This window comes from Pistacia vera, unplaced genomic scaffold (genome assembly GCF_008641045.1).
Source record: "Pistacia vera cultivar Batoury unplaced genomic scaffold, PisVer_v2 Contig76, whole genome shotgun sequence".
Classification (NCBI taxonomy): domain Eukaryota; kingdom Viridiplantae; phylum Streptophyta; class Magnoliopsida; order Sapindales; family Anacardiaceae; genus Pistacia; species Pistacia vera.
In genome coordinates, this window is record NW_022196623.1 from 408,434 (window position 1) to 423,681 (window position 15,248).

At 37.9% G+C, this 15,248-nt stretch overlaps 1 protein-coding gene across 1 annotated transcript; it reads left to right on the plus strand.

Annotated features, from left to right (window-relative positions):
• Nucleotides 1-955: 955 nt before the first annotated feature.
• Nucleotides 956-1,903, plus strand: LOC116116025. The gene has a single exon (XM_031402127.1). The coding sequence runs from the start codon at nucleotides 956-958 to the stop codon at nucleotides 1,901-1,903; it is 948 nt and encodes a 315-aa protein (XP_031257987.1).
• The last annotated feature ends 13,345 nt before the right edge of the window (nucleotides 1,904-15,248 follow it).

Sequence of the window (15,248 nt, forward strand, 5' to 3'; positions counted from 1 at the left end):
GAGAATTTGCATTATGCATCTTATCTCAAGGAATCAAGGATAGATTTATGATAAAATGCTTTAATTATGCTCTTCTTCCCACGCTTCTAAACCAACAACCATAGTTCTCTATGCCTCAAGAATATATTTGTAAATTTAATTATCAATTTTATTTTACGTGAATTGTGGAAATTTATAAAATGGGTTGTCATGAATGTGTGCGATGTATAATAAAAATTATCGAAATAAAAAAATAATGACATGTACAAATCATCCATCTCCATCTCTTCAAAACAAAAACAAGATGACGTACAAATCTTGCCATAGATCCACGTCTCCATCTGACCATCCACGCGTCCCCATCGTACCCCCATCTATGATTTGACATTTTTAAGCCCACTCTCGACCGGCAGCCGTAGCGGAAATAACAGAAGGATGACGAGGTTAAAGAAAGAGTTGTGCTGTTCACGATACAAGGAACGCGTGGGAGGGAAAAAGTGCCCCGACTGTTGAAACCAAACTTAGATGTTAAGTGCTAATACAAAAGAACCACGTGTGCACTTTCTCGAACCTGCCTAAAAATCTTTTTGTCCCTTTTCCGTTTGATTCCCTAGAAAAAAAGGACATGTGTCTTCTCCTTTCGGCAGTGCTCGACACATTGTAGGTTATGATTGGGCCAGTGGTGGGGCCGGTCCTCAACGATAAATTACGCAGGGTACACTACTTTTGGAGTAGGGCCCACGAGGAAAAAATTAGACCAATCAGATTTCACTACTGTTTTAAGTGTTGCCCTAGACACGTGTTGCTTTTACACCCTATTACCTGTTACTGCTGTTATGATTATCGCCTGAACGAACTATCTCGGGGGGAGAGAGAGAGAGAGAGACAGAGAGAGAGAAGTAAAAGAGAGAGTGAAAGAGTAAAGAACAAGAACAAGAAGTTGGTGCTGGTGGTGGTGGAGGAGGAGGAGGCGATCATGGAGGGAAAAGCTACGGAAAGGTGGTGCATGGTAAGATGCGCAGGTGTTGCGCAGAATAATAACGAGGTAATCAATCGGACAATGCTCAGATTCAGGCCGATAGCACCGAAACCAGCCTCGAACGACACGGTTTCAGGTAGCTTGGGGGTGGATAACAAGAACATGCTGCTAAGTAGCAAAAGATCTAAAAGAAAGTACGTTAGGGTTCGCAAGAATAATGGATATAAGAGAAAGAATCGAATCTCTCCTCGTGGAGAAGGAGAAGATGGAGTAAACAAGACAATTGTAACGCTGCAGTTTTTTCCTGAGAAAACTGATTCGGAGAATTCATATTCAAACTCCAAAACACAAGAGCCATGGTGCAATATTATTAATAATAGTAATAATTTCGATCCCGTGGTTGCTTCAAAGGGTGGTGGTGCAGTAGAAGTTTATCATGACGAGCTAAATCAGATAGAGAAAAAGGGGTTTGGATTTGAAGTGTCGGATCAGAGGACGGTGGTGGAGTCGTGGGTGACGGTGGAGAGCGTGACGGAGACATGCATGGATGGGAGAGGGTTACTAGGGAGTACGGACATGGAGAGAATGAATAATCTAGAAAGCGACACGTGTCCAGTGTTTATATCAGACGATTTAAACAGAGTTCAGTGGGTTAACGGAGCGTACAAAAGGATGGTGATGGAAAATGGAAATAATAAAAATAAAAATAATAATAATAATAATGGATATAAGTATGGAGAATCACCGGAAGTAATGGTGGGGTTGATAATGAAAGAAAAGTTTCCGGTGTGTGTTTGCTCTTCGTTTACGACAAGGGTGAGGATGCAGTACACGTGGCAGAGTGAAAGGTACTCAAAAACGGTTCCATGTGATGTGTTCAGAATGGACTGTGGAGGGTTTGCATGGAGGCTTGACGTTGATGCCGCCCTTAGTTTGGGTCGTTAATGAAGAAGCAGATGATCAAAATCAAGTTCAAGAACTGAAATAATCAGGTAACGTGAGTACTATATATATAATCCAGTATATATCTATATATATAAATAGATTATATATGATGAAGTAATTTGTGACCTAGAAAACTGAGACAAGTATTCTGAAATAATATGTGATATATTATTTTTCTAGAGAAGTGCTAGCATGGCAAGCTGGTATTTGCTGCCAAATGAAAGCAAAAACAAAAAACAGGGAAGCAGAAGTTAAGGAGAGGGGGATAAGAATTAGGGACAGGTGACGGTTGCTCTGTTACCCCAACTAATAAAAGTAAGAATTAAGAAACAAAAATAAACACGGAACACTAGCTTATTGTATATGCCTAGTGCTATAACTCTAAGTTTAAGTCTTCTAGGTAAAGCTTACGTGAGAATCTTTTTTCAATTTATAGAAAATGAGATGATTATAGATGTTTGATATACAATACAAGAATGTAAATCAAAAAAGAAAAAACATATGAAGTAGGAAAACTTGTAATGTTAAGTTGTAAACCCAGTTATAATATAATATAGTGCTAGTTGTCACTTTCGTCGGAAGTTCAGGGACATATATTATTTCGGTTCATTTAGGATAATACATCAAAATATAGTGAAATTTCTTTTTAAAAGATATACATACGTGAAAATTCAAACAAAAAAATGTATATTAACAAAACAAATTAAAACAGCCAACATAAACACCCAAAATTAGCTAATTTAAATACACATAAAACTAAATTTTTTAACTTTTATAGAGAGAATTCTATGAATGTAGACCTAAAATTATTTTCAAAAGAAGATAGTGTGAACCACCAATTGGGTGGTCGAGCAGTCAATTAAGACTCTTTGGTGTATTATTCAAAAAGTCTTAAGTTCGTTCCAGCTCGATACCTAAAAGGAGTAACCACTAAAGGTTTATCCGATTGTTAACCTCAGGGTCCTGAGAGATTAGTTGAGATGTGTACAAGTTAACCTAGAAACCTCTGGTCATTTAAAAAAAAAAAAAAAAAAGAGTGCAAAACTATACAACAATGTTCATTTTACATAATTGTTTGTGCTTTATAATATAAAAATTTATTAATATAGTTCATGTAATACATATACACACACACACATCGTATTAGCTAGATTCTATTTCAACTAATCAAATTTTTAACTTAAATTTAATAAATCTATTACAGTCCAACAGGGTAGAAGTGGCTAAATGGATATAAAAATAACTAATTTAACAACCGTCTTAAAACTATTGGATCGAAATGGATCAATAATAAAATTTGGATAACCCTTTAATAGAGCAAGCATATGTTACACCACTCATATGCTTGTCCAACCAAATTCAACCACGTTTATTTCCTTTTTTTCTACACCTGCCGTTTTACAATTGAAAAAGTTTAAATTAAACATCTATATGGTAGAATATATCAGATATTCAGATTTATACAGATGATACTGTATATTTGTCTCATTCAAAAACTTTTTTTTTTTTTTTTTTTTTTTACTATCTACTTGTGTGTTTGATATGGATTTAAAGTTACATTAAAACTTTATATTATAAAAAAAGTAAGTTAATATCAATTTGTAATAAAATAACTGTGATTAGCATAAATCAATCTTGAATTAATAAATAAATACAAAGAAAAAAATTATCTTATTATTTTTATTATAAGAATGGTATGGGGCTTTAATCAACAAGATTATTTATGAACTTTGAATAATATATGATTCTTACGAAGTTTGGGAAGAATTTAAGTTAGGAATTGATGTTAATTTAACTTAGGTATCATATTATATACAGTTAAACCTCTCTATAGTGATACTTTATATAAGAATAAACTCTACATAGTCATAAAAAATTTTATTCCCAATTTGGAATAGTTATAAATAAAAATAAACTCTATATTGTAATAAGTTATAATTTTATAATTCTCGTTTTAAGGAAAGTTGCCTCTACATAGTAATAATTATGTGTATATATAATATTATATTATATTATATGCATATATAATATATCATATATATATATATATATATATTATATAGTATTTGTTACCTTAAAGATTAAATTGAATAAAATATTTATTTAAAATTGTTTGAGAAAATGATTTATGGTTTAGAGTTGTTACCACATCTTTTAACTTGCGGGTATATTACTCGCTAGTATAGACATGTTCTTGTTGAAGCCAAAATATTTATAGCTTCTCAAGCATGTTTGGAGCTTCTTGGCATGAAATTTTTTATATTTTCATATTATCATCCTCGTGATTATTTCCTTTCTCTTCTTGTGTAATTATAGCAATGATGTCTTTTTCAGTTAAAGCATACATGATTTGTTGCTCATTTGAATGATTGAGGAAGACATTAATATCCATTCGATTAGTGTAGTGAAGTTGTCAAATCTGATCACTCAATTCTACAATGACTTTTTGATTCTTCTCATCCACTTTATTTATAACTTGCAATTCATCGACATAAGGTTCCTAATTTTGTAATGCTTAAAACAAGTAGCAATTGTTTGTGACTTCACATCAATTTAACCATGCAACAACTGTATTTACAATTCCATCAAAGACACTTATCTTTGCTAGTTCTAAGATACGATATTTTATTCGTTTAAAAAATAGGCAATTGAAGCTCTGAATTGAAATCCTAATACTATTAAAACATGAATTGAAATTCTAATATTGTACTACTAAAACATGAATTATAAAATAAGAAATTTTTGTAACTACACCTCTATTAAATTATAACATTTTCATAGTAATAAAATTAATTAGTCCCACCATTATGACTATAGAGGGGTTTTACTGTACTTATTAATCTTAAATAATTACAGTAGAACATCTCTATAGTCATAATGTTGGGATCAACTAAATTTATTACTATGAAGAGGTTATAATTTAATAGATGTGTAGTTACAATAATTATTTTTTTTATTCAAAAAAATTTCTTATTTTATAATTCATATTTTAGTAATATTAGAATTTACATTCATGTTTTAGTAGTATTAGGATTTCAATTCATTGTTTTAGTAGCATTAAAACAGTACGAAAATGGATATCAAAGGGTTATTACAGAATTGAGTGATCGGTTTTGACAACTTTACTACACTAATCAAATAGATATTAATGTGATTCTCAATCATCCAAATGAGTAACAAGGCATGTATGTTTTACCTAAAGAAAAAAACATTACTAGAATTAAACAGGAAGAGGAATGAGATAATCCTGAAAATGATAATACGGAAATACCAAAAGTTTCGTGTCAAAAAGCTCCAAACATACTTGAGAAGCTAGAAATATTTTAGCTTCAATAAGAAAGTGTCCATGTTGACAACTTATTATGAACCCATAAGATAAAAGATGTGGTAACAACTCTATAGTATAAATCATTATCAAACAACTTTAGATAAATATTTTATTTCATCTTAAACTTTGAATGTAACATAACATATATTTTTTGTAATATACATATAATTATTACTATGTAGAGGCAAGTTTCTTAAGACGGGACCTAAAAAAATTATAATTTATTACAATGTAAAATTTATTCTTATTTATAATTGGCCCAAGTTAAGACTAGAATTTTTTATGACTATATAGAGGTTATTCCTATATATAGTATCACTATAAAGAGATTCTACTGTATGTATAATCAATGTTCATATATAAAATCCGACAATTAAATATTAAATTTGAGAACAAGTGTCCGAATCTAATGCTTGCTTAATATATAATATGTGATTTAGTTATGCCATAAATAAAATATCAATGGTAATCATGAACTAAATTCTTAAATAAGTTATTAAAAATATTTTGAAAAAAAAAAATTCATTAATAAAAGTCTCAAATAATTTTTTTTTTTCATATAAAAGTTGGGGGAAGATATATATATATTTTACACAGACTAAAAAAATAAAGCAATATTTATTAAAAAATATTAAAACTAAAATATAAAGTATAGTTTCGAAAAAATATTCCTTAGTTTTCAATTTTTTCTACTAATATGTAATCAATTATTTTTTTCAAACTATTGTCGCTTAAAAAAAGCATATTTTGTATGAAACTATATTACACATAAAATTTCCTTAATACCCATAATAAAATTAAAGTTAATGGATTTAAACCATTAAGTGTCTTCTCATTGTCTTTTTTAATACAAATGTCTTATAAATGTAAGTTTATGATAAAAATGTCCTCTAACTGATAATAAGTTAATAACCCTAAATTCAACAAATTATAATACAATTTGAAAAAAAAAATAGTTATTCAAATTTTAAGAAGGTATAATTAAGTTAGTAATTAAGAGCAAGTTTTAATAATACATATATACACATGATGAGTGAAAAATAAATAATCTGGTATAGGAAAAACATCACCAAGTTGATAAAAATTAGGTTCAATAATACATAATAAGAATTGAAATCACACAGGAGAGTGATACCATTGAGCCTTTCACATGAGCTATCAAAGAAGATTGTATAACCACTCAAGAATACTCACACACACCTCACAAATACATATAATAGAAACGAGATAACTAGAAATCTAAACCCCAAGAATACAATTTCACTTGATTTCTCTAACACTTTGTTATACTATGAAGAAGAAACCTCTCTCTGATCCCTTTGATCAATAACAACTTTGTATTTGTGCGCTCACAAACTCATCCTAAGAGCTTGCAATTTCATCACTTTACCTTTGGAACTGACATTTTTACGTGTGCTACATCTGGAAACTTCCTCTCAAAGCCCCTCTAGCTCCCTCTAAGAGCTCACAGAACTCTCCCAACTTCTCTTCTCATTAAGCTTTCCCTTTGAAACGGCCTTTCACGCATCTTTCTTGAAACACTTTCTCATAGTGCTTGATCTTCAAGCCATTGAAGACTTCCTTGTACTCATAAGTTGATTGTCAATTTTTGGTGTTAAAGTTGGTTGAGAAAAGGAAAAAATAGATATTTTATGTTAAATATTGGATTATGTATTAAATATTTCAAAATAAACATTTTTTTAATTTTTAAAAAATATAATAATGTAAATTTAAGATTTAATATTATTTTAAAAGAGATGTCGAACAACCAAAGACCGTTGGAACCACCGTTCATACTCACCAAAACCGACGATCTTTTAAAAAAAAAAAAAAGTATTAAAAATTATGTTTCATTTTTTAAAAGTTTTTAGTTTACAAATAAAATGTTAAAAGAAACACAAGTGTTTTGATAAAACTAAAATATATCTTATTTTAAAAACTTTTTCTAAATATTTTTATTATTTTGAAATATTTAATTTACAATTCAGAATTTTAATATAACAGGTATATTTTCTCCTTCTTCTAGTTAATTTAATATATAGCAAAAATAGGCAGTAGCTAGGAAGTGTAAGTTGCTAATTAAAGGGGTCAAGTAGTCAATTTTTTATTTTAAAGAGGGTGTAGTCGAAATAACCCTAACAAAGCATTAGCAAAAGTTAAAGGAATTGTGTGTTTTTGTTAACCTAATTATCTCTTTTATACGCATGTGAAATGCTGAAACCTAAGGGTAGGTTTGTGTAATTGACTATATACATAGATATATTTATATGTTTGCATCACCGCATTACCCTCTGTGATATTCATCATATCATTTAATACATGTTGTTGATACAGAAATCTACACCAACTTGAGTGATCCGATCAACCTTGGCAGGATCGGAACTGGTGTGTGCGTGATTACAGATAACCAGCAATGAATGAATAATGTATGCCATAAAGAAAGTTGCAAAGAGATTTTTAAAGTGGTTCGGTGAGATAAACTCTTGAGCCTACGTCTATTGTTTCTTGTATTTGCTGTGAGAGCTTACAATAGTAATTCTAGGAATATTTTCCAACCCTCTTCTCATTGTTTAAAGGGGTTTATATACAGAGTTTGTATAAAGGAAAAAGTGAAAATAAAGTGATTATAATTGAATTGAAATGCAACTCTGATATCCTTTTTGATTGGGCGATGTGATTGCGCAGAGATTGTTGTCAATCTGATCCCTTCAGAGATATTTGAGATATGAAGTTATCTGGGAATTGGTTGAACGATTGCACGGATTGTTAGCGACTAGCTTGTGCTGGTCGAGCTGTAGCTCAACGAGCTTACGCTGGGTCGGACAATCGGTGAGACCGAGCTATTTTCGGATCGGGCTATAACCTCGTGACACTTTGAGTTTGATGGAAAAATCACACACAACACATGTCTTTATCATTTACACATCAATATCATATAAAATAGTACATCTTTTAGGATTATAACTACTGATAACAAACTTGTTCTGTTTTTGTTGATATGTACAATGGTCTGGAATCTAGATATTTGAAGGTGACTAGCGTCCAAGTTCCAAGAACCAGAAAGAAGAAACCTATCCAACATTTTAAAAGCACTACAATTCTTATAAGTGTATATATTATATATGTTGATGCGTAATTTTGACACCAACTAAACGCACGTGTGAAATGCTGAGCTGGCCCAGAAGACACACGCGAATGGGGGTAGTGAAATGAGTAATTGGTGGAGAAACAATGTTTTAAAGTGGTTCAGATGCTTAAGCAAGCGACTCCTACGTCTACTGATATTGTATTAATTTGGAGGGTCAAGTCGCGTTCAACGAGCTGACTTGCAAGTGATTACAAAAGAGAGAATAAGCTATTACAGAGTAAAATTAGCCAACCCCACAAACGGGAGAGGAGCTCTCTATTTATAGTGGGATGAATTGGAGTAATGATTACAGAATCTATAAAAAGGGGGCAGATAAAGTGCAAATCCTTCTTTGTGTCTCGTTGTTCACCCACTCGAGTGATTTCCTCGTTTAGTGCAGGGGTTGGACACGTGGACGGCCTCTAGCCTTTCGTCAGTCCAGCGCGCACCCACTACACTGGCAGGAGCATGCTGCTCACGCCAGCATGTGACATGGCTGTATCTGAACGGCTGTAGGATCTGCCTAGACTCTGACCATTTATGTTGACCGGACTCTACATCAGCCCTACTTTTTCAGGCATAACAGAAGTCCCTTAGTTTTTAAGGCTTGAGGATCGAACCTTGGAAACTACATAATTATGCCTTGATTTGATGCGTTTGAAGAGGTAATGGTTGACTCGACTTGCTTGCAAAGAGGTCGAGAACATATTTCAACACAAGCGACTTGAAACGGTCTTCGCTGTAAGGTCAGTGACCTGACTTTAGATCTTATTCAGTGCCATAACGATTTGGTTTCTTGAGGGGTGATGGTCACTCTTCTTTGCTGATTCGTGACACGTGGTCATGATCAATGGTCAGATGCGTTTTTCGCCCAAACGTCATTTGACTCTGAGAAACCAAAGCACTTTTTCCTTCACTATAAAACCCAGGTTCACTTCAGGCAATGTCACAATATTCATCTTCTTAGAGAGAGCAAGAGATTTTCGTGAACTTTGATTCTTTGCCTTTCAAACCGGTGCGCACTTGATATTCGAAGTAGAAGGATTAATCTTCTCATTTCAGGAGGTAAGGATTGTCCTTCTGCTACTTTTATTGTTGTTTTCGGTAGTTGTCATGCGACGATAGTCCATCAGTAGTTGACTAGAGATGAAATAGTCTCTTTGGGATTAAGCCTTTAATGGTGGCTCTAAAAGTATTCTGTTAGGGTTTTCCTAGGGTTTAAGGGAGGAAATATTTATTTTTCCCTTCCACGTCATCGTACGGAATAGTGTACGAAGACTGAATGATTCCCTGCTTGTTGGTTTTGCAAACTGCAGCAGAATGGACCCCCCAATGACCAAAGCCGAGGAAGGGACCAGTTCATCTGCGTAGGATGCTCCTGCGGGTCCCCCTCAAGAGATCATGTCGGTGCTTACTGACGAAGAGCTTCAAAGGGTGATAGACCAATATTCTATCAGCATGGAAGTCTTCCGAGATAGGACATGCACATCTCAGAATCTGCCAAGAGGGCTGGCCACGATCTCCGAGGATATTTTCAAGGGTGGGGGGTTGATCCCTTTCCACTCCTTTATCAGGTCGATCCTCAACCATTTCGGGATCGCACCCTTGCAGCTCACACCAAACGCGTACATGATAGTTGTGGCCATGTACATCACGTGCCGTGAAAACAGACTGGGCGAGCTAACCATACTAGAGCTCGGTTGCTCATATATCCTAAAAAAGAGTAAGGACAAAGATTCCTACTACCTTTCCAGGTGAACTACCATTGGAGTGGGAATACACAGTTACCCGAGCAATACAGGGGCATATGAGACGAAATTCTTTTTCTTTCATTACGACGGCCTTTGCTATTTCCAGGATCCGAGTAGGTTTTCCTTTTTTTAGGGATTTGCGAACTCTTTTGGTCTTTGCTAACGAGCTTTTTTTTCTTTGCAGTTAACAAAACGACCAATTTAGAGCTCCTCATGGATCCATACAGGATTACTGCTTTTGGCTTTTTGCCTGAAGAAAGTCACAATGGTAGATTGCTCATGACAATCGCAAACTTGCAGAAATATAGCTTCTTCAACTCGGAAGCGACTCTAGAGCCCCTACCGAGTAAGCTTCGCAACCTTGGTTTATTTTTTGATTGCACGTACAGCGAACTGTTTTGCTAACGACGTTCATATACAGCGACCATGCCTTCAAAGGTGCCCATATTGCCACGATCGAAGTGGTTCACCTTTCCTAGAGTGGGGGCCACCGGACCAACTAGAGGTGCTCCCAACGATCCTCCCATCGGAAGGGTGCCAGCTGGTGCTCCGGTCTGACCTGCAGGCGCTCCCCAACCCCCGACTGTTTGCCCAAGGCAGAAGATGACGACTCAACGTCCTAAGAAAAGGTGACAAATTTGGACTGAAGAATCAGAGTCCAAATAGGAGGACCTGGGCTTTTAGCCCGAGAGGTCGCAAGCCTACCAAGCATTCCATTTGGGAGGGCCTGCTAGGGGTGCAACTGGCATCTCCATTGCCCCAGAGGCACTGCGAACAAGGCAGAGTGAGGTCGTGGACCCTGGGAGGAGCCTAGGCAAGGAACCGGAGGGTGGCACGACTCCTGCTAGAGGCGCGGGCATGGACACTCTTGTGCTTAACTCAATGGGACAACTTCCGGACCATCTGCTACCGGTGCTTTTTACCTTACTGGAGTGCGGGCTCACGGAGGCTTTTAAGGAATTCATGGCTTTCGGTTATGTGGACCTGATGTCCACATCCATTCAGTACCTCAGCAAGGTAGGATGAGCTATCCTCGGCGAGGACTTTGCTTCTTTTCAGTAGCAAAGAAACTAACTTGTTATTTCTTTTGTTTGTAGGCCTTGCTCTCCATGCAACTGTCCCTACAAAAGGTCCAGCTGGGAGCCGCCGAGGGGATGGTCGCGCTGAGAGAAGAGAACACTCGGCTCAAACGGGACTTGGAAGCCGCTGAAGGAGAGAGAAAGACTTATCCACTACTTCAGCGAACCAGTACCTAAATGAGAGGAACCAGTACCTGAATGAGAGGAACGCTGTTTTTTGCACGGTAGACTTCCAGAAAATCGAGCAAGAGAAGCACGGAGAGGAGATGAAAGAGCTTTAGAGGATAGTGGCCAGACTCACCAGGGAGGCTGGTGAGAAAGACCAAGAGCTGAGAACGACCTCTGAACGGGCCTTGACAGTAGAGCAGGAGAGGGGAGAGCTGTAGGAGGCCATCAAAAAGCAAAAGCGGGCGCTTGAGGCCGAGCTGCAAGCTAGTCAGGGAAGAGTCACTTCGCTGACTGAAGAGATGCAGCGTCAAGGGGCGAAGATCGAGTCGAAGGCCATTGAATTGGCAATTCAGTCCATCTATACCCTACGGCCGAAGAATCTCGAAATGGATATGTCTGACCTCCTGGAGGAATACCAGGAAATCCTCATATCTATGGCGCGACTCGATGATGAGGATGCAGCGGAGACTGCTCGAGGACCTGACCAGGGAGAGCATTCGGGGTATGTCCCTGAGGAGCCTACAGTTGGCCAGGTGATTGGCGATCAGCCTAGGGATGACGAGGTCGCGCCTCCGGGAGTTGGGGATGAAGGCCGCTGATTGCCTTTCCTTTTGTAATAGCCTTTTCTATGCTTGCTTTTTGTATTCCTTTATGAATAAAGACAAGGCTTTCTTAATCCGTTATGAATATTTACAATTTTCGTACTGTTACACATGAGGTCGCACTCTAACTGTTTTACAATTACAATGGAACAAGTTTATGCGAACAGAATTATACACATGGAAAGATAATAATTACAAACAAACAAAATTGCAAAATTGTACACTTGCTATTTACAAAGACTTAAGAAAGGTAAAATCTTTACAAGGAAAAACTAAGTTCAGAAATACTGATAATATGGTCGCAGATGTTCAACATTCCAAGCTCGCGGTACTATGGAACCATTCATCCTTTTGAGATGGTAAGTCCCCGGTCTTATCACTTTGGCGATGTGGTATGGGCCTTCCCAGTTTGGTCCCAAAACTCTCGCACTTGGTTCCCTAGTACCAAGAAGAACTTCCTTCAAGACAAGGTCGCCGACCTGGAAGTCTCTTCTTCTGACCTTAAAGTCGAAGAACTTTTTCGCGCGTTGTTGATAGGCTGCTATTCTTAGCTGAGCCTTGCTGCGATGTTCTTCAACTAGTCCAGACTTGCGCGCATAAGCCCTTCATTGTCGGCTTTGTTGAACAGGTCCCTCCGAAGTGAACCGGTCCCTACCTCCACAGGGATCATCGTTTCGCAGCAATATGCTAGCGAAAAAGGGGTTTTTGAGGTAGCGGTTCTCGGAGTTGTCCTGTATGCCCATAAGACTCCGGGGAGGTTGTCGGCCCAATTCCCCTTGGCTACGCCAAGTTTGGCCTTCAGAGTGTGCTTGATGGTTTTGTTAACAGCTTCAACTTGACCATTCACTTGCGGTCATGCAACAGAGATAATTTTTTTATGGATACCCAACTCGTCACAAAATTGCTTGAACTCCTCGTTGTCGAACTGTTTGCCATCATCTGAGATAAGGGTATGAGGAATCCCAAAGCGGCATACAATGTTCTTGAAGACGAAGTCCTTGAGCTTTTTGGTGGTGATTGCGGCTAATGGCTCTATTTCGACCCACTTGGTGAAGTAGTCTACCGCGACTACCGCATATTTGACTCCCTTTTTACCAACTGGCATGGGACCAATGAGATCGATTCCCCACATGGAGAATGGCTAGGGGCTGGTCATGGTTATCAGCTGGTGAGAAGGAGCTCGCGGTACATTCGCGAACCGCTGGCACTTGCCACACTTTTTAACAAAGTTGTAGGTATCTTCTTAGATCATAGGCCAATAATACCCTTGACGAACAACTTTGTTGGCGAGAGATTGTACAGCTATGTGATTACCGCAGATCCCTTTTATGTATCTCCCTCATGATGTAGTCTGCTTCTTCGCAGGTTACACATCGGAGGAGAGGGGCGCTAAACCCTTGCCTGTACAGCTAGTCTCCGATGAGTGTGTAATGAGTAGATCTTGTTTGCAGGGTCCTTGCTTCGACCTTGTCATTGGGCAAGGTCCCATCTAGGAGATACTGGATGATGGGGGTCATCTAGGAAACCGATTCTATAGTATTCACGGCCTGCTCGGTTGAGCTGACATTGGAGGCCTCTATGAACCAAACAGGAATGCTTTCTGATGCATCTGAGTCTAGCAACGAGGCTATCTTTGCTAAGGCATCCACCACAGAATTGCTATCTCTAGACTCTAAGGATTTATGTGATTGTGAAGTGCTTGAACGGCTCGAGTGCGGCCTTAGCTTTCTTCATTTAGCTGATCATGTTTTCTTCCTTGACCCGGTACTCCCCCAAAATCTAGTTAATAACCAGCATGGAGTCGTTGTGGATGCTGATCGCGGTTGAGCCCATTTCTTTGGCCAACCGCAATCTAGCAAGCAGAGCTTCATAGTCAGCCTCATTATTGGTCGCTTTGAAGCCAAATCGGAAGATGCCATGAATACGAGTCCCTTCGAGACTTAGAAGGAGAAGACTTACCCCGATCGTCTTTCTATTCGATGATCATCGACGTAAAGGCTCCAAATCGATAGATTTTGGGCAGTTTCCTAAATGGCTTCGTTGGGTTGTTGCTCTAACTTATTCGTTGGATGATATGTGAATTCCGATATGAAGTTGGCAACGGCCTGCCCTTTGATGGTTGCTTTTGGTCTGTACTTCAGATCGAACTGACTTAATTTCATGGTCCATTTAAGCAATTTACCCGATGCCTCTGGTTTCTGGAGGACCTGCCTAAGCGGGTAATTGGTCATTACATGGATCGTATGGGTGTGGAAGTAAGGTCACAACTTTCGGGAAACGATCAGCAAGGTATAAGCTAATTGCTCCATTTCCGAATATCGTATCTCAGCATCCAATAGACGCTTACTTGCGTAATACACTGGCCATTGGACCATGTTCTCTTCCCAAACTAAAGCTGCACTGATCGCGAACTGAGAGACGGACAGTTACAGGAGGAGGATCTCTTGCAGGAGAGGTTTGGACAGAAGATGTAACTTTTCGAGTTGCTCTTTAATGCTCTGGAATGCCTGTTTGCATTCGGGAGTCCACTTAAACTTCTTGTTGGCCCTTAGTACATTGAAGAATGGCAAGCAACAGTCTGTTGCTCTCAATATGAAACGACTTGGTGCCACAATTCGCTTGTTGAGGCTCATAACCTACTTCTTGGTGGTCGGGCTTTTCATATCGAGAAGAGCTTGGATTTTCTCGGGGTTGATCTCTATTCCCCTCTAGTTAACCATGTATCCCATGAATTTTCCTGATAACACTCCGAATGAGCACTTGAGAGGGTTTAGCTTCATTCTATATTTCTGGAGGATATCGAACATCTCAGCGAGATGTGCTATGTGATCTGAAGTGACGTGCGACTTGACCAGCATGTCATCTACATAGACTTCCATCGACTTCCCGATCTGCTCAAAGAACATTCGGTTAACCAGCTGCTAGTAAGTTATGCCAGCCGCTAGTAACTTTGTAACAATACAACCCCCGATCTGTAACAAAGGAGGTATGCTTTTCGTCCGACGCATACATCGGAATTTGATTGTATCCTGAGTACGCGTCCATAAAACTCAACAGCTCGTGTCCGGAGATGGCATCCACTAGCTAGTCAATCCTAGGCAGGGGAAAGTCAACACAGGTCCGCCACTTGTCGTTGGGCTTCTTTACCATAACCAAGTTGGCAACCCAGCTTGGATAGAGCGCTTCTCGGATGGATCCATTCCTAAGGATATTATCTATCTCAAGTTTCAAGGTAGCATATCGCTCTAGATCCATCACTCTTCTCTTCTGGCAAACCGGCTTGGCTTCAC